We start from the raw sequence: 24,687 nt of genomic DNA, 5'->3' as shown, positions 1-24,687 counted from the left end.
ACAGACTGAAAATTAACTGACTGAGATGCTTGGGTAGGGAACCAAATCCAAATCATAGGGGGTTAGTTATATTGGGTATGGGTGGTGCCCAGTATATTCTTCTCAGACACTAAGTAAGGATGGTATATGGAGTTGAAAAGTTAAGAGAAAATTGAAAAAAGAGACGTCCTGTCATCAGAAAGGACTTGAGGCAAATATAACGTGCCCTATGGTTGTAACCATCATTGTAAAATATGCAAAAGGCCCATATCATTGCCTCTGCTCCCTCTCTCTCTCTCAAGGTTCAGACTGAAGGGAAGGACGCTAAAACCCCCTTTTCCCATACCTGCCTCATCCAATTTGGGATGGAGGGAAACGAAACTTAAACTTCCCTGCAGTGAAAAAGGAAACCGAAACTCCCTCCTTAGCTATAAAAGACGGACTCGGGCGGCTCCGCCCAGGTCCGGGTTCCCCCTGGAGCTTCCACTCCAGCCCTGCGCTCGGTCCCCTCTCCGTCACTCCCTCCCCTCGCGGCACGCCAGTCAGCGGCTCTTTGGACACAGCATGCCCGGATCCCGGATCCTGGGTGAGGAATGGGTGATGCTCCGGGGCCCCACGTGGGGCTTGGGGGTCAGGATAAGGGATATCTCTAGGGAGGATCCTGGAGCAGAGGTGTCCCGCGGGGATTCTAGGCCTTTGATGGGATGAAGAGGGCTTCGGGAGGCGGTGACGAACAGGTCCCTACTGGCCCCGGGAGGCAGGGCGTGGGGAGAAGCAGAGGAAAGGGACCGCCGTGAGGAACGCGGAGGTCTGAGGTCTGAAAGAGAGGGGAGAGTGTTGGCATTTAAAGTGTCCTCTTCAAAGAAAAGGTGCTGGGGATTTGGGGTATTGAGGAGAAGGTAAGGGACGTCGGATCTGAGCACAGCCAGTAAAACTTAGATATTGACGGCAGCAAGCAGCTTCCTCCTCCGTGTAGAATCTGGGGCCCAACTCCAAACTTGCAGAATCAGAATCTGCCTTTTTTTTTTCTTTTTTTAAAGATTGGCCCTCAGCAAGCACCTTTTGCCAATCTTTTTTTTTTCTTCTTCTTCTTCTTCTCCCCAAAGCCCTCTAGTACATGGCTATGTAATCTAGTTGTAAGTCCTACCGGCTCTGCATGTGGGCCACCACCTGAGTATGGCCTGATGAGTGGTACTAGGTCCGTCCCCAGGATCCTAACGGGGGAGACCCTGGGCATCTATGCAGAGCGCGTGAACTTCACTCAGCCAGGGGCGGCCCCCAGAATCTGGACTTTAATAAGATCTCCTAGGTGATTCCTCTTAAATTTAAGTGGCTTAACACAATAAGAATTTATTTCTTATATAACAGTTAGAAGAATGTATTCATGGTCAAGGGGACTAGTTTTCTATTGCTGCATAGCAATTTATTGCAAACTTAGTGGCTTAAGTCAATAGAAAGTTTTTATTTTATAGTTTCCGTGGATCAGAAGTCCAGGCACAGGTTACCTGAGTCCTTTCCTCAGCATTGCACTAGGCTGAAACGAAGGTGTCTGCTGCAGCTGCTATCTCATTCAGGCTCTGGGTGCTCATTTAGGTTGTTGGAAGCAACCAGTTCCTTGCAGCTATGGGATTGAGGTTCCCTGTTTTCTTGCTGGCGTTGGCTGGGGATTACTCTCAGCCTTTAGATTCCACGCTCAGATCAAAACCACTTGGCTGTCTTACAACACGGTGGCTAATGTCTTCAGAGCCAGGAGAAGCCTCCCTCCCCTCTGCTTTGATAGAGTCTTATACAATGTAAACTAATCATGGGAGAGACCGTTGCATTAAATTCAAGGTCCTACCCCCACTCAAGGGGAGGAGATTATCTAGGGCTTGTGTACCAGGGTGGATGCAGCCTTGGAGGCCATCTAAGAATTCTGCCCACTGCTGATCAGCTCTTCTCCAGCGTTTCAGGAACTTGACTCCTTCCATCAAGTGGCTCCACCATTCCTTGGGCCTTGTTCTCTGGATTGGGCTGTTTCTCCTCCAATGCATAATCCACCATTTCCCTTGTTTCCCTCCTTCCCTTCTTCCTTTTTAAGATTGTTTGAATCCAAATCCAAATAATGTTCTGACACTGCTGTTTGGATGATATGTCTTTAAATTTGTTATAATCTCTTTTATCCTCTTGTAATTTGTTAATAAGCTGGCTGTTTGTGTGTGTATGTGTGTGTGTGTGTGTGTGAGGAAGATTGGCCCTGAGCTAACACCTGTGCCAATCTTCCTCTACTTTTTGCATGTGGGATGCTGCCACAGCATAGCTTGATGAGCAGTATGTAGGTCTGTGCCCAGGATCTGAACCCACGAACCCCAGACCATGGTAGCGAAGCATGTGAACTTAAACACTATGCCACTGGGCTGGCTCCTGGCTGGTTTTATTTTGGTCTTGTAGAGATTCCCCTAGTCCTCTTGGTATCATTTAACATGTTCTTCTGTCTTCTAAATGTCTTGTCATTAATTCTTGCTATGAGAGTTTTGGTCAAATTCAGGTTAAAATTTTTTTTTTGGCTAGAGTATTTCAATAATGGTGCAGCTGTTCTATATGGAAGCAGATGTTTGCCTCTATTTTTGTTGTGCTGTCACGAAAAATACCAAGATCTATTAATTCATTAGGAGTTGTAAAATGATGACATTCTAATTCTGTCATCCCATCTCTGTTTATTAACTAGATTACCTCCAGCTAATGGAGATGAAGCTTCCTCTTTTCTATTATTTGGTAACCCAATGGTGCAGTACTTATAAGAAAGTCAGGTTAACTTTTTGATTCCAGAAACTCTTAATTTTTGATATATTATCTATGGATGCTACCTCTGGACTTCCTGCTATGAAAAATGAGGAAATGAGCATATACACTCTTCTTTTTCTTCTAATAATCCCTTTCTGAATATAGCAATTTGGTTAATTACATTATTTTTATGTTATCAGGGTTTATTGCAATTTACAGCATTTTATGACTTTAATTCTTGTGATTTGTTTCTATGTTAAGTCAAAAATAGAAAACCAGTAAACAGCAGTTACAAAATTATGGTGGCCTCTCTGACTTACATTTCTTTGTAGCCCATCTCCATCTTTCTCTTTATCCTTGGAGCGCTGCAATTTTAATGAGCTGTGTCTAAGTGTGGTTTTCTCTTTTACCATTATTTCTGCTCAGTACTTGGAAAAACTTTTCAATATAAAACTGTATATTTTTCTTTAACTCTGGTATAATATTATTATATTACTTTAAATATTATATCTTTGATTATTTTTATCCCCATCTCATTTTGGAATTTTGGTTCTCTCTTACTGGAATCACTATGGAAGGATTTAGAACTTTTTGACCTATCTTCTATAGTCATTAGTATTTTTTCTACTTTTCATCTCTTTGCTTTTTGCTTCTGTCCTCTAAGAAATATCCTGGATTTTAACCCCTAGATCCCTAACTTGAGACTTCACCAAGTCCATTTTATTGTTCTGCACATGAATTTTTTTCTGAAATTATATTTTAAATTTTTGTGAACATTTACTTTTTTTTTTGCTGTAGCAGTTTGTTGATATTTTGTTGGATAATATCACAGTGATTAATGAGAACTCTAATTAGAACTTTTTAAAGAACGATTCTGTCCTTGAATCGTGTTTACTCATCTGGCTTCTTATTTTTTCCTTTTTTCTCTCCGCAAATGTCTAGTGATTCTAATTTTTTTATATATATTCATTCAGTAGTTATTTCGGTAGGGAGCTGGTTTTATTTTCCCTAACATGCCTCTCCCTTAAATGAGAGAGAACTTAGCATAATGATTATAAATTCTGTGTAAATGTTAAGGCGGGTATGAATTTGGGGTAAAGTTTAATAGGGAAAGTTTCCTATAGGATGTGAGAGGAGAGTAGACAGGCAGACTACGGAATGCCTTAATTGCCAAATTCAGGAGTTTTATTCTGCCACCATGGCTATTCTTGAAAAGGTGTGTGCAGTGTCTGACAGGCACACACATCTCATTAGTAATTGTTGTTATTTAATTTAAATGCTGTATTATTTCTTTCAATTTATGTTTATTATATTTTCAAATGAAATTGTTAAGACTTACTAATTTGTTTGGAGCTAACTACTTAAGAAATGAACTAGTAAGTATTTAATTTGTTGTAGGACTACCATCAAAAAATTCTCGAGATGTTAAGGGCCTTGTGAACATCTGAGGACCTACGAATTAACTTATTTCATCTTGTGGAATCTCACACTCATCTTTTCTGACCTCTCCATTCTATAACATACTTAGGGTTAATGTTTCTTATCTACTTTGTTCTCATTGACTCACCTTTTCTGTTTTCAGGAAAGTGTCTAAACTTCTACCCTGGGCAAAAGACCCTTATAATCTGGTTCATACCCACTTTTCCTATCTCATCTCCAATCAAGATTCCAACCTGCAGAATCTCACACTTATCCTGTAGTTTCACATCTCTATGTATTAAACTCTGGTTCTGTGTTGCTACCTGGAGTGTGATCTTCTATTTGTCTTACCTTCCTCAACATGCATCTGTAATTCTTCATCATCTTTTCAAACTCTCCCTTGAAACCTCCAGAACACAGGCCCTCCCTGACCACTCCAGTTAATTGAAGAATTCCTCCTCGTTTTTCTAATGCTTCCTGTGCCATTTCTGCTAGATCACTCAGTATGTTATCCTGCTTGATTTAATTCTCTTTCAACTCTTACCAGGTTGTAAAGGGATAAGACCATGTTTCATGCATATTTGCATATTTGCATATATTGCAGCAAGTGCAATGCTTGGTGAGGAGTAGATGCTCTATAGATCCTTGAAAAAAGATGGAATAACTGGGTGAGCAAGAGACTATGCTGTTGCCCCGGTCTCCATTGTTTCCTAAATATTCCAGCCCACAGCAATTTCTTTTTTCTTCAAACTTACTCAGTTTTACCGTCATATGCTTCTTCGTATTATTTTTTAAATATTTAATATCAATGTGTGCTTCACCATTATGTTTTTTAACATCATGTAATATGAGTATCTATCTCTGTCTGTCTGTCTCTCTTTCTCCATCAAGTTTCACAGCCCTAACACACTGTATGGCATATTTGAGGAATGTCTCAATATTTGGTTTCTATGACAAAATACTTAAGTGCATTTTCTTCTGCCTCTTTGGTAGTTCTTTCTCAGTTACCTTTGCAGACTCTTCCTCTTCTCTCTTGCCATTTATTAAATATTAGTGATCTGCAAAACTGGATTTCCATTCCTTTTCTCTTCATCCATGATGTTGTGTCTCTCTGTCCAAGCAACCCACATCTGTGTCAATGGCCTCCCTTACGATAATACTCACATTAATCACATATTCAGGCCTAGCCCAGCCCTTGTGTTTGACCTCTAGACCTGTATGATTATTTACATGACTTATCATATGGTAATTCTTGAAAGCAAGTCAAACTCAGGTTGACCACAAATGAACTCATGATCTTTCCCTGAAATGTGGCTTTGTTCCAAAGTTTTCCTGTCCAGAGAATGGTCTAGTCATCCTTCCGGTTGCATCAGGTAGAATCCTGTTCATCCTTGACAATCTTAACTCTCCCCTGTTTTCTATCCATTACCGAATTATGTTGTGCTCACCTTCGAAATATGTAATACCAATGTGTGCCTCAAACCACCATCAAGCTGTATTACATCAAACTACTATCATTACTCTTCTGAACAATGGCTTTCTCCCTGCTCTGCTAACAGGAACTTTGCTCCCATCCCATCTATTCTCAGTAATGTACACAGAGTAATCTTCTGAAATGCAAAGCCAATCATTTGTTACCTGCTTAAAATCCATCAGTGGATTTGAGAATGAAAAACATGTCCTCAAAGGATCTGTACACCCTTTATTTCTGTAGCCCTAACTAGCATAGCTAGCTCTTCCCTTACTTTCTCCACTTCAGCCCAACTGGGTTTTCGGGATCTAGTTCCATCCACACTTCTTCATGCCACAGGGCTTTTGCACATGGTATTCTGGTATTCCTTCTGCTTGGAATGCTGCATCCCTGCCCGCCACTGCCCCCCCCCCCTTTGCTTAATTAATTCTTGTTTCATCCTTCAGAACTCAGCCCAAGCATTACTTCTTTAGGGAAGCTTCCTCTGACCTCTTTGACTTTGTCACATTTGCAATTTTCCACTGTTTGTATGATTATCTGCTTAGTGTTTGTCTCTACTGATAGATTTTAAGCTCCACGAGAACTGACAGGTGGCAGCAAGAATGGGTAATTTTCAATTTAAAATTTTTATAAGTTATAACATAATGATTCTGTAAACTACATGGACTAATAGAATTAAAGTAACTTTATTACTGTTTATTCTTTCTCAAATAATAAGTAAATGATAGCTCTTTTAAAAAGGATTGGTTGAAAATAATCCATTCTCTTTCTCTTTCTTTCTTAGGTTTGGAAGAATACATGATGTTTTTCAAGGAAATGTCACAGTTAATTTTAAGTGAAATGCCAAAAGCTGAGTGAGTGTTGTTGTAGTAACAAATAAAAGGATGTAAAATTTTGGATCATATTCCCTGTATATCTGTTTGGCCTTAAAGTGATATGTGGTATCTATCTGTCCATCTATCTATCTATCTATCTAATCCATCATCTATCTCAGTATAGTATATTATATGTATTATGTATATTATGTATAGTTATAAATATGTAGTTGATATCGTATATCTCTTTGAGCCTAAGTTTCCTTTTCTATAGAATGGGAATAGCCCTTCCTTCTCCCTATGAAGGGTAGTTATGTATATGGATATATTTGAAAAGTCTTAGCATAGAGCCTGACATAAAATAATTACTCGGCAAATTCAGCTATTGATGATAATGATAATGAGCTAGTAATGATGATACTACTGCCTTTTTTGGACCTTATTTAATCTATATGTAATTTTTGTTTTAACTGTTTTCATTTTAGATATTCTAGTTTATTCAATGATTTTGTTGAATCTGAATTTTTCCTGATTGATGGAGATTCATTACTTGTCACATGCATATGTGAGAAATCATTAAAGCAAGGGCAGGAGCTCCACTTCTTCTATCTCGTTGAACGCTATCTTGTGGATCTTCTTAGTAAAGGAGGACAATTTTCCATAGTTTTCTTCAAGGTAACGTGACAGTTGAGTTCTTTTCTATGATTTGAGAACTAAAACTAAAAGTTCTTATTATTTTATAAATAGTTTTTTCATATTAGAAAGTGAAATATATCTATAAAAATTCAGAAAATTTAAAAGGAAGAACAGAAAAAAATTAGTCGTTTTCCCAATATTCAGAAATGACCACATTTAAGATTATTTTTTATTTGCAATAATGGAACTTTATTGGAAGGACACACAGGATCAGGAAGGTGGATGAGAAGTCTCCTCAACAGTGGCCCTGTTCATCTCTGGATTCTACTGTTCCAACTCTGAGAGCTACTCGTGTCTTCAAAACTCCACAGTCAATTTATTTGAGCCTAGAAGAATGTCAAAGCTGTTTCATTATTATTTGCTCTATAGTAAATACCTCCAAGGGGATGTATTTAGTCTTCTTTTCTTGAATATAGATATAATTAATAAAACTTTAACAATTTCAAAGACAGACATGTGTAACTACTACCACTCCTTCCTCATCCTATCTCTAAAGGTAACCAGTGTGTTACTCTTAAGGATTTTGGTGCATGTCTGTTCAATGATTTTGTGGTCCGTATTATTATTAGATTTGTGAACATTGTTGACTGCTTGAAGCAATGTTTTGAATAAAGAGCCGGGATTCTAGCCTAATGCTTACAGTCTAGTTTACTGCACTAATTTTGGTCTGTTGAGAAAAATCAATGCTCCTTCAGGAGGGTCACAGTGATCTGGGACAGTCCTCTCAAACAAAATGATCCACCTCAGCTTCCCATTCTGGATAATTTATATCCACCATTTGCTTTTACATATTTTTCTGTCCTTTTTCTTTTTTGAAGTAGATTGGAGAGGAAAAGAATTAGAGTGGGAAGGGAAAATGGGATAAACTCTGAGTATTACGTGCTTATTTAAAACGGACAAGTGTATTTAAATCCAAATTGTGATTTTGGTATGTATTTGTGAAATGCCAGTCAGATTTAAGAGTTGATTCCCTGACTATCAAACACAACAAAACTGTGTTGGAACCTATTCCTTTAATGACTTTAACGATATGTGTTAACTAACTAAACTAGCACACTACTAAATGATAATTACTAAGTAATGTACTTCATCCTCCCACAGGATGCTGAGTGCGCATATTTCAACTTCCCTGAACTTCTTCCTTTGAGAACTGCTTTAATTCTTCATCTTCAGCAGAACACTACCATTGATGTTCGAACAACATTTTCTGGATGCTTCTCAGAAAACTGGAAAATGTTCTTGGAAGAGAGTTATCCATATTTCCTAATAGTTGCAGATGAAGGCCTGAACCATCTACAAACACACCTTTTCAATTTTTTAATCATTCAGTCTTGGTCAAGGAAGGTCAATGCCGTGCTTTCCTCAGGGCAAGAATCTGATATTCTTCAACTTTATGCGTACTTTATGCCAAGCAACTACAGAAACCAAACGTTTTTCAATCAGGTAATTTACATCTAAAAGACAGTTTTTTTCCTAACATTTTACAAATTTTTCTAAACTGCTTGACAATTTTCTTTCCACCTCTTCTATCGAAATTATTATAGGTTTAACAGAGAGGTATAGAAAATTAATAATAACACAAATGCAGTCATTTACTGAGCACTTACTGTCGTAACAGTAGTGCTCCGTGCCTCCCGTGAGTCAATTCATTTAACCTTCACAACAACCCTTTAAGGTAGGTGGTAGTATCATCTATGTTTTGCAGATGAGGAAGTAGGTACTTGAATAAGTGATCTGCTCATCATCGACACTAAATGAATAATACAGCACAGATTTGAAAAGAGACAGTCTGATCCCAGCCCTTATGTGCTTAACTACAGAATGGTATACTGCCTCCAAGTTAATGAGGGCTAGAAATGCATTAAATTGCAGGTAAAAGTTATGCCTCTCTTGCTGAGACATACTAATGAAATGATAATATGATAATAGTGTGGTAGCTTTTAATGAGAAACTAATGGAGAAGGTTGATGAAGAAGGAAAATAAATGAAATGTTTATTTCTTGATGTTAAATCATTAATAGAATTTTCCAAGTATTTAGAATTTTAATTCCATGATCATATTATTTTGCTGTATTGCTATATTTGACAATTACTGTACTAACTATTGGGATTCAGAAAATGCATACTGACTTTATAAATAAATCTAGTTTCTGTTTAATTTTCACTAAGGTGAAATCTGAATATGAAGGTAATTCTATATTTCCTCAAAATGAGTTTTTAGTCAAAAACATTTTTCACTTTTTGAGAATAGTGTTACACCCCCATGGTATTTGGAGACATCTAGATGGTTGTTATGAAATCTGTTAAGACAGGTTATTTTCCTTTGCTTAGAACTCCAGTCATTGAACTATTTCCAACTCTAGTTGCCTACTGTGAGCAGGAACAGCTCTGGGATTCATTTTTACATTGGAAGGAGGTACTATAGTCAGCTGGTATCATTTTGGTCTGTCTCAGCAATTGCTGAATCTGAGTTTGAAGTGTGCCCTACAAGCATCCTTCTTAATCTCTCCTTAAGAAGAATTTTTTAAACAGCGGATTTTATTTCTGGTAAAATAATTTATTTCCTAATTTATTGGACACTCACCTTAAAGAAATTATTTCATTTATCAGTTTGTGGACATTTATCCAAATTCATCAAGCCCCATCTTTTTATGCATTGTCTTATTTTTTTCATATCTGTGTACTTATTATTTTATTCTCTTATTATCATAAAATAAAAATCCAGTATATGTTGGTAATGGCTGTTGCTGGATGATAGGTACCTGGGGGGAGGTTATGCTATTCTCTATTTATGTGTATGTTAGAAATTTTTCATAATAAAATAGAAGATGTTAAATGGGCACAACGTTTCTGAGATGTTGGAAATGTTCTAACTATTGGATTATGGTGATGGTTGTACAGCTCTGTAAATTTACCAGAAGTCATTTAATTGTATCCTGAAAGTGAGTGAATTTTATGTTAACTATACCTTCATAAAATTGTTAAAAAAATAAAACACGAAATTCCCAGACAAAGAGTTAATTTGGCAAAGACAAAATAGTGCTGTTTGGCAGGCTTTAAAAAAAAGCATTGTTGACTTACAATTACATCAGTGTAATTTTTTTTAAATTAGAAATATATGACAGTTGTAACAGTCATAACTTCAATCCTGATTTTTTGTAGTTGGAAAGTAGCTAGATATCTTATTTATGACAATTTATGTCACTTGCCTTTCTTTCACAGAATGTAGAGAAGATTGAGAATGCTTATCAAACTCTCATTAAAAAACTGGAAACGTGTAGAGTTGTTGCATTACAATCTGTTTTTGGAGATTTAAAATGGATAAATATTATGGAAGAGGTATGGAAACTTTATGAAAACTTTTTATTTGAATTAATTGTTCAATTATAAAAAAAGTTGCAAAAATAGTAAAGAATTTCCGTATCTCTCTCTCAGCCAGCCTTCCCTAATGTTAACATCTCGTGGAACCATGGTACATTTATCAAAATCAGGAAATTAACATCTGTAGGATGCTATTAACACAGCTTCAGACCTTATTTGAATTTCACTTACTTTTCCACTAATGTTCCTTTTCTGTTCCAGGATTCTATCCAGGGTCCCACATCCATTTAGTTATTTCTCTCTAGGCTCCTCCAATCAGTAATTGTTTCTCAGTCTTTCCTTGTTTTTCATAACATTTTTGAACAGCATTGATCAGTTATTTTTTTAATATCCCTCTATTTGGGCTTGTTTGATGTTTTCTCATGATTGGAACGAGATCATGTATTTTTGGCAAGAATGCCACTGGATTGAAGTTGTGTCCTCACTGTAGTGTACCCAAGGGTTCCTGATGTTGATATGTCTGAACACTGGTTAGATTGGTGCCTGCCAGCTTTCTCCATTGTAAAGTTACTGTTTTTCCTGACTATGCAAATCCTGTTTCTTCTCAAACTTTTGCCGATTAATTTTAGAACTCATCAGTGGATCTTGTCTGCAACTGTTATTACTGATGTTTTTGACTGATGTTACTATTCGTAAGAGTTATATCTTCTTTATGGATTGTGGTTTTTAGAATAAAAGAATGCTCTTCCTTTTGCATGTAATGCTTTTATGCTTGAATTCCACTTAGCCTGATACCAAGATTGCTAGCGTCTGCTCTCTTTTTGTTTTCTTTTGCTTAGTATACTTTTGTTCATCCCTTTAGTTTTAGTGTTTTTGAATCACTTTGCTTTAGTTGTGTATCTTGTATATGTATACTCATACAGATATATGAGTTTTGTTTTGTGATCTAAATTGAAACCTTTTTTCCTTTTATAGGTGAATTAAGTCCATTCACATTTATTGTTATAACTGATATGTTTGGTCTTGATTCTATCATAATACGTCATTATTATTATATTGTTATATTAGTATAATATATATGTGTTGTTATATTATTACATATTATCTGTGTATTTTGGTATATTTGATACATTTCTTTAATGATGAGATGCGTTTTCTTTGCTATTTTACTTAAAACTTTTTTTATTAGGGTACTTTTGCATGTTTTGTTATAGTAATTACCTTTGTACTTGTACATTTTGCTTTTAAAAAAATATTCTTAGTCCTCTGTTTTCTTATTTTATCTTTCATTATCTGGTTTATGAAGTTTTGCCTTGTTGGTTTTTCAGTATCCCTTAGCACCACGTATTGCCTATGGTGGGTTTTCTTAGATTATCATTTGAAATATTAGCTCTGTTCTATTTTTTTGTTGTTGTTCTTCAGGTGTCTGATAATACAGATACTGTTCTTTCTTTGCTTCTTTCATTTCCACTATTTTCTCTCTGATTTCTTTTTCTTTTTTCTTTATGCCATTTCATTTTCTCACCTTTATTCAATACTTCTTATTAAATTTTTGCTGAGATTACTCCCCTTTGGGCATCTTGTAATTTATTCTTAATTTCTGAGATAGCTTTGCCTTTTCTAAGATTATTTTTCTGAATTAAATTCATCATTTTTGTCTTCTTTTCCAATTCTGTTTTTGGTTTGTGAGTTGTTGAATAAAGATCATTTTTCATCTCATTAATTGCTTGTGTGAATTTCTTTAGCTGTATTTAAAGGATAGACTCAGAGATTTCTTCTGCTTTATGGTTGTTGTTGTTATTATTTTTGATGGAGATGATGAGATTTTTCTCAGTTAATTTGTGTGAAACTTTGTTCCTGCTGCCATTTTTTGCAGTAGTTCTCTATGTACTTTCCTTTCTTTTCATTCATTTATATGAGATTCAGGTGTGTTACAAGATTCCTAACTTAATTTAATGGTGCCCTTTTCTGTCCACAGAGTCCAGGCATGTTGGTGGAAATTTTGTTTGTTTGTTTATTTATTTTGGTGGTGGGTGAGGGGTTGTGAGTCCTGTGATTCTGTGGTTTTCTTTTACCTTTCAGAACCCTAAATATTCTCCTTGCCTTCCTTTCTGCTTCACCACTTAATTGTTAAAGAGTGCTTCCTCCTTCCTTTCAGCTTTGTTTTCTCCCCTAAAGCTATGTTTTTGGAAAATCGTTGCTTTACATAGTTCCTATTCTTTAAATAGTTCGTATCCTTTTAAGTCATTAATTAATGTCCCCATTAATTGAGTCTGTCTCATTAAATCATGTGCCTGACCTTTTTATATGTCATCTGATGCTTTAAATTGTGTGCACTTTGAAATATGCCATCTGATGCTTTAAATTGTGTGCACTTTGAAATTCCTCTCCTGTAGTCTGTGTTCTAGTCTGCCTGGTTACTTTTTTGTATTTTCAGACTTAGGGTAGATTTAATACTTCTAGTGGTTGTTCTAATTCACTTTTCACTAATCTTCCTCCTTTGTGTTTCCTGGAATTTTTCTCAATCTCTCTTTGGTCCCTATAAAGCCTTGAGTTGTGGCAAGTGTGGCACAGGAGTGTGAGGGATGGCAGAGCTGGGATTTGTTCATTTTTCCCCCTTGCACATAGTTATTTTGCAGTATCAGTATTCTGTCTTCTTAAGTAATTCTGGGGGTGTGATTTTGTGTAGAATGTTTCTAGTTGTAAAAATAGTTAATACTTTTAGGAAGTTGATTACTATAGACCATTGTTTTCAGCTACACGGGAATCCCACAAAACTACGTATCTTTCTATGTATGATAGAATTTAGGGAAAATGCATAATAGAATTTGGAAAATACAAAAATGTTCTAAAAAAATTATTCCAGTGCCCCGCTTTGGAATATAAGGTGACAGATTTCATTAATAGAAGTATAATATCTAGATTTCAGTATGTCATAATCTTACTCCTCTGAATACCTTTCATCTTCACTATACCATGATTATACATAGTTCTACCGCTTAGAGGTAGAAACTCACATTTTTTGAACATATTCTTTCAGTAATGTTCCATGCATTTCCATACAATTGAAAACATAGCATATATACCCTTTTAGTTTAATTTCTAAGTTAATATTGTTATTTAAACATTTTCTGATTATCAAAAATTCTTCATAAATTATATTTATATTAGATACATAACATTTTCTTAATGCTAACATTTAAATTGTTTAAAACTTGGCTTTTACAAATAACTTTGACGAACATCCTGGTGCATAAACTTTAGTACACATTTTGTATTATTTACCTAATCTAGATACATAAAACTTGAATAGTCAATCAAAAAGTATCACCATATTTAATGATAATCATATGTACTGCCAAATAGCTTTGCAGTAATTCTATATCTATTTATACACTTAGTGGCAAAGAGTAAGAGAAATGACACATCACATGATTTCCAGTGCTGTTTATTATCATTAAAATACATACTTTGCTAACTTGAAAGTAAAAATATGCTATCTAATTGTTCTTTTTATTACTAAATAAGTTGAACATTTTTTCTATTTTATTAAGATTTGTATTTCTTTTGTGAATTATCTGCTCTTGTCTTATTAAAGGCTTAGTTTTTTTATTGATTTACAGGAGTTCTTTACATTTTTAAATTTTTAATGGTTTCACTGAAATATTTGTTGTAATTATTTTCTTTTAAAATTTTGTGTATTATTTTTAACAGAAATATTTATAGTTTTATGTAGTCGTGTCTATTCTGTATGATTTCTTCTAGTATGATCACTTGTGAATAAAAATATCTTTCTAAATATCATGACTTTTACCATTTCCTTTTGTGACAGGCGTGTGAAACTATTTCTCTGCTTAAGCAACTCTGGCCAGAAGGGTCTGATATTCGGCGTGTTCTTTGTGTTACTTCGTGCTCACTGTCTTTGACGATGTACCATCGCTTTTTAGAAAACAGAAAGAGGACTGCTTCTGTTGAGAAAACTAAGACCCAAAAGGTGTGATTGTTATAACTTTACTGTGAAACACCATTGCTCTCCACTTTTGAAATTTTATTTTCATCTACCACTTTTTCCATTTGATACTTCATTTATTTCTCTAATTTGTTGATGTAAACTTCAAAAAAGGGGGGAAAAACTAGAATTTGTTTATAAGAAACATCTATTGTGCTGTTATGTGATTTAGTGTTTTACTATGTGGATGATCCCTTAGTACATATTTAGGCAAATTTTTCCAATCATCCAGAGGAAGGGGAAATAAGAAAGGAAATTAGCACTTGGTGAGAGCTTGCAGTGTTGCAATATTCTGGGCTCTTTATTTGCCTTGTGCCGTTAAAGTCTCACAACACCATTTTAAGGAGGTGTTATTCCTATTTCACATATGAGAACACTGAGGTTCAGATAGTCCAGGTTACATTTGTCAAACCAAAGATGTTAAATAGTAGAGTGGATTGAAACCGAGTCTGTCTTGTGCAAGTTCTGCAAACCAAACTGTCTTTTGAAAGAACATTCCTGATGTAGTGTCTTAGTGCCATTCTAGCTGGAGAGATACTAAAGGTTTTAACTTTCTTTACTGCAGATAGAATCCATTAAGAATCTGTTGGCAGTATGGGTTCGATCTCCAACTAGTCATCCCTGTATATACCCACACATGCGTCTGCACACACACACGCAGATACACACACACTCAGACACACACATGTGTACACATACTATTTTGTATACAATCTGAGTGGGCGATTCTTTGTTGAAGATTCTTATTGAAGAAAAGTGAAGTTTTGTCTCTGCTACAATTTCATGAATAAACAGGGCTCATCATCTTTTACCTAGCATCCTTTATATTTGGTTTTCCAATATCTGCTTGAATATATTCTTAGTAAAACAGTTCTACATGATCAGGCATGCCATTTTAAATTGTTCTTACAAAAGTGATACTAAGCCAAATGTGTCTGGAACTTCTAATCATGAGGCCCTAGTTGGCCCTCTGGAGGTACTTGGAAGCAAGTCTTAGGCTTGCTTCACTGACAACCCTGCAAACCTTTGAAGATGGCTGGAAGGTCCATGTCCCATCATATTAAATATGCCTGCTTCTTTATCCACTTTCTAACTGGGTAATTTTTTAGATATGTCCCGGTTTCCTCACCCTAGTAATTTTTAATATACCTGTTAAAGTCTGATGCCTTGGGCCGGATAGAGCATTTATTGTGTGACTCCAACAGTGCAGAGTCCTATAGGATCATGTAAACTTTGGCTTGACTAAAAATACTGAAAAATGCTTTATGTAAACTGCTATTGAGCTGACAGTTTCCTGTTCTCCTTACCTCACATCTGTATAAATGCAGTAGTTTATCTATGAAGAAAAGGACTTTCTCAAAAAGGTAGAATGAAGAATGTGTGATTCCTGTACAGCAAAATGTGCCTGTTGACTTTTGCGGTGCACCATGCAGTTCACAGCCTGCTGTTCTCTGCCTTATCTTTTTATTTTATTTAGGTGGAAAGTAATTGCTTAACCCTGCAAGAGATGGAGGATTTGTGTAAACTGCATTGTCTCAGTGTGGTTTTTCTACTCCACTTACCTCTTTCTCAAAGAGCTTGTACTAGATTCATCACTTCCCATTGGATTAAGAACATTGAGACTTCCCTAAAAATGGTAAATATGCTCTTTCTTAGTTTATTTACTTTTTGTTTCAATTGTTTGGTATATAAAAACCATGATCACCTTCAAAAATAGATTTGTATGGGAACAATGTCAGCCCTTTGGGGGCCTTAAAGGTTTAATGGTCTAAATCAATCACTTTCTTATTTCAACAACTCTGTTTGCTAGTAATAACAAACAGCGTGATATATATCCAAGCTTAGGAACGAGCCTATTTTCCTTTCACTAGTCTCTGTCAAGATCAGGTTTTTATGTCATCAACTATAAGAGATTGCTGACCATTGAGTTCTGCTCTTGAGAGGAATTAAAGAAACCGATGTAATAGTTTATCATTTTTGTCTGTTATAGAGGATATTTAGAGAAAATTTGTAGGCTTTAGCAAAACAACAAAGACAAAAGAAAAACTTCCCCTATGGCCACTACTCAAATCAATGCTAATAACCATCAATATTGTGGTTTATTCTCTTCATTTTAAATGCATAGATTTTTCTGTTGTTACTGTTTCTAACATTTTATATGTAATGTTTTTCCTTTTCATATACTTTCTATTTTCTTTCACATTCTTGGTTAGCTTTCTTTACTTGTTGTTTTTTAATTGATGTCCCATGGTTTACTTACCCGTTCCTCTATTACGGGATGTTAAGAGGGTTTTAAATGTTGTATTATAAATGCTGCTGTTCTCCAGGCTCTTTGTGTATAAGCCTTTCCCTTTAATTTAGGTGTACTGACTTAGACTTCATACCCAGAAGGGGATTAGTGGATCAATTTAAATGGATATATTTTAGGGTCTTGATACTTATAGTCAAAATGTCCAAGGAAAGTGTTTTAGAACCAATCAGTTGGGAAGCCAGTCCACAAATATTTATCTAATGCACATGCATTGTGTGAATCACTAGGGATCCAGTAAGAAAAATAAGAACACATTTATCAGGCCAGCCTGGTGGTGTAGCGGTTAAGTCCGCATGTTCCGCTTCTGTGGCCCGGGGATCACGAGTTCGGATCCCGTATGTGGACATGGCACCACTTGGCATGCCATGCTGTGGTAGGCGTTCCACATATGAAGTAGAGGAAGATGGGCATGGATGTTAGCTCAGGGCCAGTCTTCCTCAATGAAAAGAGGAGGATTGGCAGCAGTTAGCTCAAGGCTAATCTTCCTCAAAAAAAGAGAACGTATTTATCCATTCCACCCCACCACTTTCATGGAGCTATATTTTGCAGGGAAGAGAGATATGAAATTTTAAAAATTACTATTGAGGAGGAATGACAGGATGCTTTAGAATCTGATAGTAAAAAGACTCAACTGAAAAGTGTTGCTTTTCTTAAGAAATGAAGAGAAGTGAAGTAACCCAAGTCTTGAAGGATGAGTAGGAGTTATCAGGTTGGAGAGAGGATGAAAACTGGATTCTAGGTGATAAAACAGATGTGTGATCATCCTGAGGATGGCATGACCAAGGAACTGAGATACATCTAATGTAACTGGAATAGAAAGAATATGAGAAGGTGATAAAGCTAAAGAGATGGGTAAGAGACAAATCATATAGGATTCTAAAGGTCCTGTTAAGAGAATGGAGATATAAGTTTATCATAAGCACAATAAGAACCACTTGAACGGTTTCAAGCAGACGAGTGGCACTTTCATTTAAAAAGATTTCTCTGGTTTCCATTGCAGTGGATTTGGGCAAGCCTGTTAGGTGACTATCACCTCAGTCATCTAAGTGTTGATGATGTTAGGGACTAAGGAAGTAATAAGTAGGGATGAATAGCAGTGGGCAATTTTAAGAATTATTTAAGGTGTAGAATTAGTTTAGTGATTGAGTGCAGGGCGTGTGGGATAGAGAGGAGTCAACTCCAGATCTGGCTTGAACATTTGTGGGGATGATGCCATTATATGAAGGATACTTGCAGAGGAAGATCATCAGTTCGGTTTTGGAAATATTAAGTTTGGGATGCCAATGAAATCTCCAAATGGAGATATCTAGCAAGCAGTTTGAAATCCTAGTTCAGAGCTTAGCAGAGTGGAATGAGTTGGAGATAAAGATTTGGAAGAATCATTAGACTATGGATGTTAGTTGATACCATGGTAGTGGATGAAATTATTTTGGGAGAGAGATATGATAAGAAGGCCTAGGACAGAGACCTGAGATATTCCAATATTAAATGGTTAAGAATAGATTGAGACACCAGGAAAAGATACTGAGAAGGAAATGCTTAGGTGAATAGAAAGGAAAGCCAGGAGGATGGATTGCTCTGAAGGTCAAAGGAACTGGGTATTTGAAAAAGTGGGTGTAGTTAATAGTATCAAATGCTATCAAGAATTGTAGAAAGTTGAGGATTGAAAATAATACATTGGGTTTAATCACATAGGGCTCACTGTTGATTGTAATTAAGAGACATATTAATGGAGTAGTGGGGAGCAAAATCCATGTTAGAGTAGATTCAGTAGTGAGTGGAAGGAAGAGAATAAAGATGAAGAGAAGTTTGAATGTAAGAAGTTAAGAATAAGGCAAGTGACATATGATAGAGCTGGAGAGGAAAGAGGGTCAGTTAAGAGTGCTTTTAAAATGACAAAAATATAGCATGTTTAAATGCTGATTATAAAAATTAAGGGGATAGTATGAAAATACAGGAAAAATAAGGTGAGAGGGGACAGGATCTTGAGGATATCCATAGATAGAGGGAGTGATATTGCCATTCTTACAGGAGAGAATAAAGAAAGAATGGTGCAGCATTGGCTATCATGGAAGTTGTAGGATAAGTTTACAGTTCCTGTGTGCTGGTTTTAATTTTATTTGTGAAGTAGGGGACAAAGTCATATGCTGAAAATTGTGGCAAGGAAGCAAGTCCAGAAGTTTAAGAACAAGGAAATATTTTGGAGATTTTTATTGGGTATTGTGGGAGAATAAACTATATTGAGAAACAAAAAGATACTTCCATGTCCTACCTAGCAGTTTTGAGGGCCTATTTGAAGTTTTTGACAAAACGTTTATAGTGACATCAATATATGTTACTGTATAATTATCTTTTTCCAGTAGTCTCAACAACATGGCCATAGGCACAAGGAAAGCAACTGATTGGATGACATGGGGAAAAAAGGACAAGAGAATTTAAGCACGGAAACAGCTACTCGTAGATTTGTGTAGTTTTATGGAAAAGAGATTTTAGTGGAGAGTGGTAGAAATGATAGACTAGGAGACACAGTTTCACAGAGACAAACCAAAGGACTCTATTGGATAGGGAGAAAGAAGAGGACCTATAGAAGAGGTCCTGATATGGTCAATAAAGAAGTGTGATGATCATTATACAAAGTTAGAAGGACAGGTCAATGGGTGGAGTAAGGAACTATTCACTATTCATCAGGGAGCGTGGTAGACACTCTTGTTGTTCCCTTGCCTATGTCTCCTACTCATTTACTTTTTCATCTTACTATAAATGCCTACAACCCTCTGCCTGAAGGTTTTATTATCTTGACCTGAAATGCTGGGATATAAATGCCCCTCAATCCTATGTCCTCCACCAATGACAGATGAAGAATTGGTGGACGGAGACCCACTTTCCTTGTGTATAGGTTGGGATAACTCTGAAATGTGTTCTACACTGTCTCCCAGAATTCCCCAGGGGAGTTAAGCTCAAGTTGTCCACAGTGGTCATGGGTTGGATGATGTGTCCTTTATTGGTTTTCTTTTCTTTTCTGTCTCACTTCTGCATTCCCTGACTGGTGTTTCTTGTGATCACTCTGAAACGAATTCTTTTGCTTGAAGTTGAGTCTCAGGGTCTGTTTCTTGAAGGAGCTAAAACCAAGAAGGAAAAGGAGAGTAGGTTTTGGTGATGACAAGGTCCTGGATGTGTCTGTGAGAATATGAAACTGGGATAGAGTTTTGAGGGGTCACTGGATAGAAGAAATTCAAGAAATGTTGAAATAATTGTCTACCTGGAGGTTGAAGTTATCTGTGGTGTCAGTAAGACAGAGGCAGAGAGGAAGAATGTGAGCCAGGTGTGAAAATCATCATTGTTAAGTGGGGGGAGTGAGCAAAGAACATGGTAAGGGGATGTGAGGAGGAATTCTGAATAGTACAGAGAGGCTTTTATAGAATAGGGTAGAAGAGTAGTTTGGAAATTACGAGTTGGTGATGAGGACACCACCTTTACTTCTCAATCCTGAGGTAAAGCCATGTGTGGAAGCATGAGCAGCTTCTATCTCTTATGATAGCAAGACAAGTGGTTTTATCAGGGCAGAATCAGGAATTGCATTCAAGTCCCTATCTTCTCATTTTCCCATCCAAAGCAAACAAATTTGTCAGAACGACATGAGAAGAATTATTTAGGGATTCTTATCCCTTTTTCTTTTTTTTTTGCTGGGGCCTCTATGGTTATCTGATGAATTCTATGTCCCCTTCCTCAGAATAATATCAATGCTTAAAATAAGATACTTAGGATTACAAGGAAATCAGTTATATTGAAATGAAATTATCAAAATATTAAAACATACATTTGTGATGTAGTAATGTATGTGCTTCTTTGTTGCAACATTGGGTAATCAAATAACTACCTTACTTTCAATGTATGATAAGTATAAACATAATTTGCGGCACTTACATGGTACTGTGAAAATACTGGTGATTTCTACTGGTGCCAAATCCCAGCTCCTGCGTAGGAGTATGGTACGTTGTCTGGGTTTATAATTAAAGAAAATACAGTTTTTTGCTGCAGGTTAGCAAAAATAAAAATGTAATTGTCTGACCCAAGTTTATCACGCCTGTGATAGGCTGTTATCTGCACTACCTCCCTCCTTACAACCCCGACCTCCAGATTGGCATGTGCCCTTACATGTGGGATTGGAAAAATGAAAGCTGAATTCCTGGCTTTTAAAATAATAATAATTATTGATCCATGTATTACAAGTATTACTGAGAAAGACAACTATCTTCTTCTGCCCCCACTGTACTTCCCTCCCCTGCACCTCCATAAAGTGTGCATGAACTGAGGAGGGGAAAGAGTTGGAGAACAAATAAAGGGAGTCCCCATGAGTAGGGTGGGAAGGGCATGACAGAATGCCCCCTGAAGTTTTAGGGGTTTGTGCATAGAGAGAAGCTGAACTGCAGTCCTCAGGATAGAGACTGGGAGACAGCCAGCCTCACCTAGGAGACCCATGGCCACATGTGCCAGGGACTGGTCTAGAAAATGCAGTGTGGTGTCTAGGTATGAATGAGTGGGAAATGGTCCTTGTGCTTCCAGAGGGAGGGCATCTGAAAGTTCTGTAGGCTCTAAGAGAGTCCTGCTAGATGATTGAGTGGGGAGGAAGACCTGCTGGTTTTCAAAGAGTTCTCAGAAACCAGATGAGGGGATAAGTAGGACATGGCATGGAAAGTTCCCTCTGAATCTGTATCTGTATCTGCATCTGAGGGCTGTATTTCAGTGGACTATGAGTTCCAGGGAACCAACTGGAAGCCAGTCTGTGGCCATTGACCATTCAATCTTCTTTCACGGGACCTGGGTCTGTTGCCTGTGTAGACTACTGGACAGTAACATAAAACTGGAGACAGCCATATTGAGCAGTGGCACCCTTTCTTACTGAAATGAGGATGACATGTATAATCACCTCTGTCAAAGTCTGGCATGGGGGACGCAGAGGGGACTCATGAAGGGAATTGATCTGAGGGTGACTAAGAAGTGGGTGGATTGGACTAATTTTACTTGGTAGTGCTTAGATTATATTTAGCATAATAGTATAATGGGGATGTGGGGGTCAGCAATTGAAGTTCACTTATGGAAAAGTACATTGATTGCATGTCTGGGTCTGTATTTGTGAACATTTACAGTTGCTCTAACAGAAGCGTTAAGAAGATGGTTTTGTGATGTGCTAAACACAATACCGTGTGGTTCTGTTGATGATTGAATGAGAAAATATTTTTCTGTATCTCAAATCCCTTTGGGGAACTTTCCTCTAGGTGTTTTTGATAGTCAGAAAGAAGCAGACTATGGTTAATTAAACGGGATAAAATGATTCTATTTCTAGCTCCTATGTAATTTACTTAGACATTTCAATATAAGTTATGTCAGGTTAATACCGTAAACCTATTAATACAACATGTCAGATATTGAAATAATACATTACAGCATCAATATTACTGTGCTATGAGTTTTCTTGTAAATTTATTTCTCAAAAATACTTAGTTTTTTGCTCAACTTTATAAAGTTGACCAAATTACGTAATCAGCTACTGAATGGTATGAATGTAATAATTGTGGTATTGATTTATAGATTTAAATGAATGCTCTGTATGTATAATTTTAATTTATGAAAAGCTTTATAAACAATTTTTTATGTCTAATGGGCATTAGGTGAAAAGGACTTTACAAAGTCTTTCTAAATTATGGAATGTTCTAGGATGACCCTGCAGGACATACTTTGTGGTTTTAGCTGCTAGAAAGCATCACTCTTTAATTAGGATGGCGTGGATTGCTGGGCATGATAGAAATAGCTGCCATTTATTCTGCACCTGCTTTATGTGTGTACTTTACCTATATTACCTCATTCAGACATAACAACACTCCTCTTATATCCTCATTTTACAAACGAAAAACTTGAGCTCAGAAAGGCTAAGTGGCCCATTAGCACAGTTAATAAATGATCAAGTTGAGATCTAACTTCATGTCTGTCCAGCTTCCAAATCTGTGCCATTCCCGCCATCCTCTGCTCCCTTGATGTGGGGAAACAGCAGATTATCCCATAGGTAAACACCCCTCTGGACTTTCCCACTCTCATGCTTCATTTTGGCAGCATCCTGTGGCTGACAGTACAACTTCAGATAGCCTCTGAAATTTTCAAAATACAGAGAATCTTCTGAGGCCTCTGGGGAAAGCAGCTAAGCAAACTGAAGGGAGAGTTTCATGTTTACTCAAATCTGGACACTTGGAGACCACATGGAGGCACTTCTTGTCTGAAGAGAATGAGTTGAGGAACTTTGCTGCACTGTTTTCACGTTAAACTGTTTACTCAGTGGTACTATGGGAAAGGATCAGGGATTGAGGGGGAAACTTTATTTGACAGTGATTCTCAAAGTATGGTCCTCTGACCAACTGCATCAGCATCACCTGGGAGCTTGTTAGAAATGCAAATTCTTATGCTTCACCCCAGACCTACTGAATCAATCTTTGGGAATGGTGCCTAGCAATCTGTTTTATTTAACAACCTTTCCAGGTGAGGCTTATGCTGAAGTTTGAGAGCCACTGCCACTGCTCTGTGGAGAGCTCTGTAGCGTTTTATTTGTAGATAAAACTATATTCTAGGTAGGAGGTTCCTACTTCTTTGGTATTTTGACTTCATCAGGAACCTTGGGCAGCCTCCCTAACTTATCTGCTTAGAGCTAGGCTGTCCAAGGCAGTAGACAATAGCCACAAGTGCATATTGAGTGCTTGAAATGTGGGCAGTCTGAATTAAAGGTGTGCGGTAAGCTTAAAAGAAACATCAGATTTCAAACACTTAGTATGAAAAACAGTAATATTTTTATATTGATTACATATTGAAATGATAATATTTTGGATATGGTGGGTTAAATAAAATAAAATTAATTTCAGCTTGTTTTTTTAATGTGACTTCCAGAAAATTTAAAATAGCATATGCAGCTTGCCCACATTACATTTCTATTGGATAACTCTGCGTTAAAATTCCACATCAATATGAATAAATTTTCCCATTTGGAAAGTGTTTGTGTTTTATCATTAAGGGAGTGTGGAGCAGAGAGGCCTCTGTTTTCCCACCTCTGAACTTAACTCCTCAAAAACTGTCCTTGACTGAAAGGATGACTAGGCTCTCACTTGCTGAGTTCACTAACTCATGTCTACTGTACTCTGAGCTAAGTGTGATCAGTGAAGACATTTTGCCTGTGTTGGGTGGGAACATAGCCTCGCTATCATACACTCAGTAGGTTCACACCAATGAAGGTGGATGGGGATCTTTGAGTTTGAAGGGTTCAGCCTCTTCTAGATCCCTGAAGAATCGAATGTTCTTTTTTATTTTAAATGCTCTTTTAACCCAAAAGTAAAATTGGAAAACAGTAAAACATTTGAAAGCAGAAGTATTTCCATAGCCTTGGGACTGTATCTTTGGATTACAGTGTGAGAAAAAAATTATATTAAGAGTCAAATATGGATTTCTATAATTCAGGACAAAGAACTATGCTGAATTAATTTTGGGTCAGTTTTATTTTCTTTTATGCTTTAAATGTTTTAAAATATAAAGCATTCATCATTACCCCACTGGAAAGGGCTTACATTAATAAGAATTGGAAAGTGCCTGCCAACTTGCTATTCAGTAGGATTATTAACGTATTTGAAGTTATAGTTTATTGCTAATATAAAAATTGTCAATAACTTGGTTTTATTTCCAATTTTCAGAAAAAGTGGTGTGAATATTGCATCCTGAGTAATATAAACATTTTTGAATTTTGGAATCTGAATTTAATTCACCTTTCTGACTTAAGCGATGAGCCTTTGCTGAAGAATATTGCTTTTTACTATGAAAATGAAAATATTAAAGGTACCATCTTGGTATATTACAATAATGATACCCGGAG

General features: G+C 36.6%; 1 protein-coding gene across 3 annotated transcripts in view; it reads left to right on the top strand.

Annotated features, from left to right (window-relative positions):
- Window positions 1-290: 290 nt before the first annotated feature.
- LOC106837751 (probable ATP-dependent RNA helicase DDX60) overlaps window positions 291-24,687 on the top strand; it is a 223,710-nt gene continuing 199,313 nt past the window's right edge. For 2 of the 3 annotated variants that reach the window (XR_006525509.2, XM_014851438.3), the window contains exons 1-8: window positions 291-565; window positions 6,417-6,486; window positions 6,933-7,122; window positions 8,245-8,586; window positions 10,366-10,482; window positions 14,297-14,458; window positions 15,951-16,109; window positions 24,509-24,650. Coding sequence is in view for 1 of the 3 variants with exons in the window: in XM_014851438.3 (XP_014706924.3) it covers window positions 544-565; window positions 6,417-6,486; window positions 6,933-7,122; window positions 8,245-8,586; window positions 10,366-10,482; window positions 14,297-14,458; window positions 15,951-16,109; window positions 24,509-24,650 (1,204 nt within the window). In the remaining 2 variants the exon portion in view is untranslated. The remainder of the gene's footprint in view (window positions 566-6,416; window positions 6,487-6,932; window positions 7,123-8,244; window positions 8,587-10,365; window positions 10,483-14,296; window positions 14,459-15,950; window positions 16,110-24,508; window positions 24,651-24,687) is intronic. The other variant, XR_011502009.1, reaches the window with a different exon arrangement.

This window comes from Equus asinus, chromosome 3 (assembly GCF_041296235.1).
Source record: "Equus asinus isolate D_3611 breed Donkey chromosome 3, EquAss-T2T_v2, whole genome shotgun sequence".
NCBI classification, from domain to species: Eukaryota; Metazoa; Chordata; class Mammalia; order Perissodactyla; family Equidae; genus Equus; species Equus asinus.
Note: the sequence above shows the minus strand (reverse complement) of the source record. Positions and strands in the feature narration are given on the sequence as shown.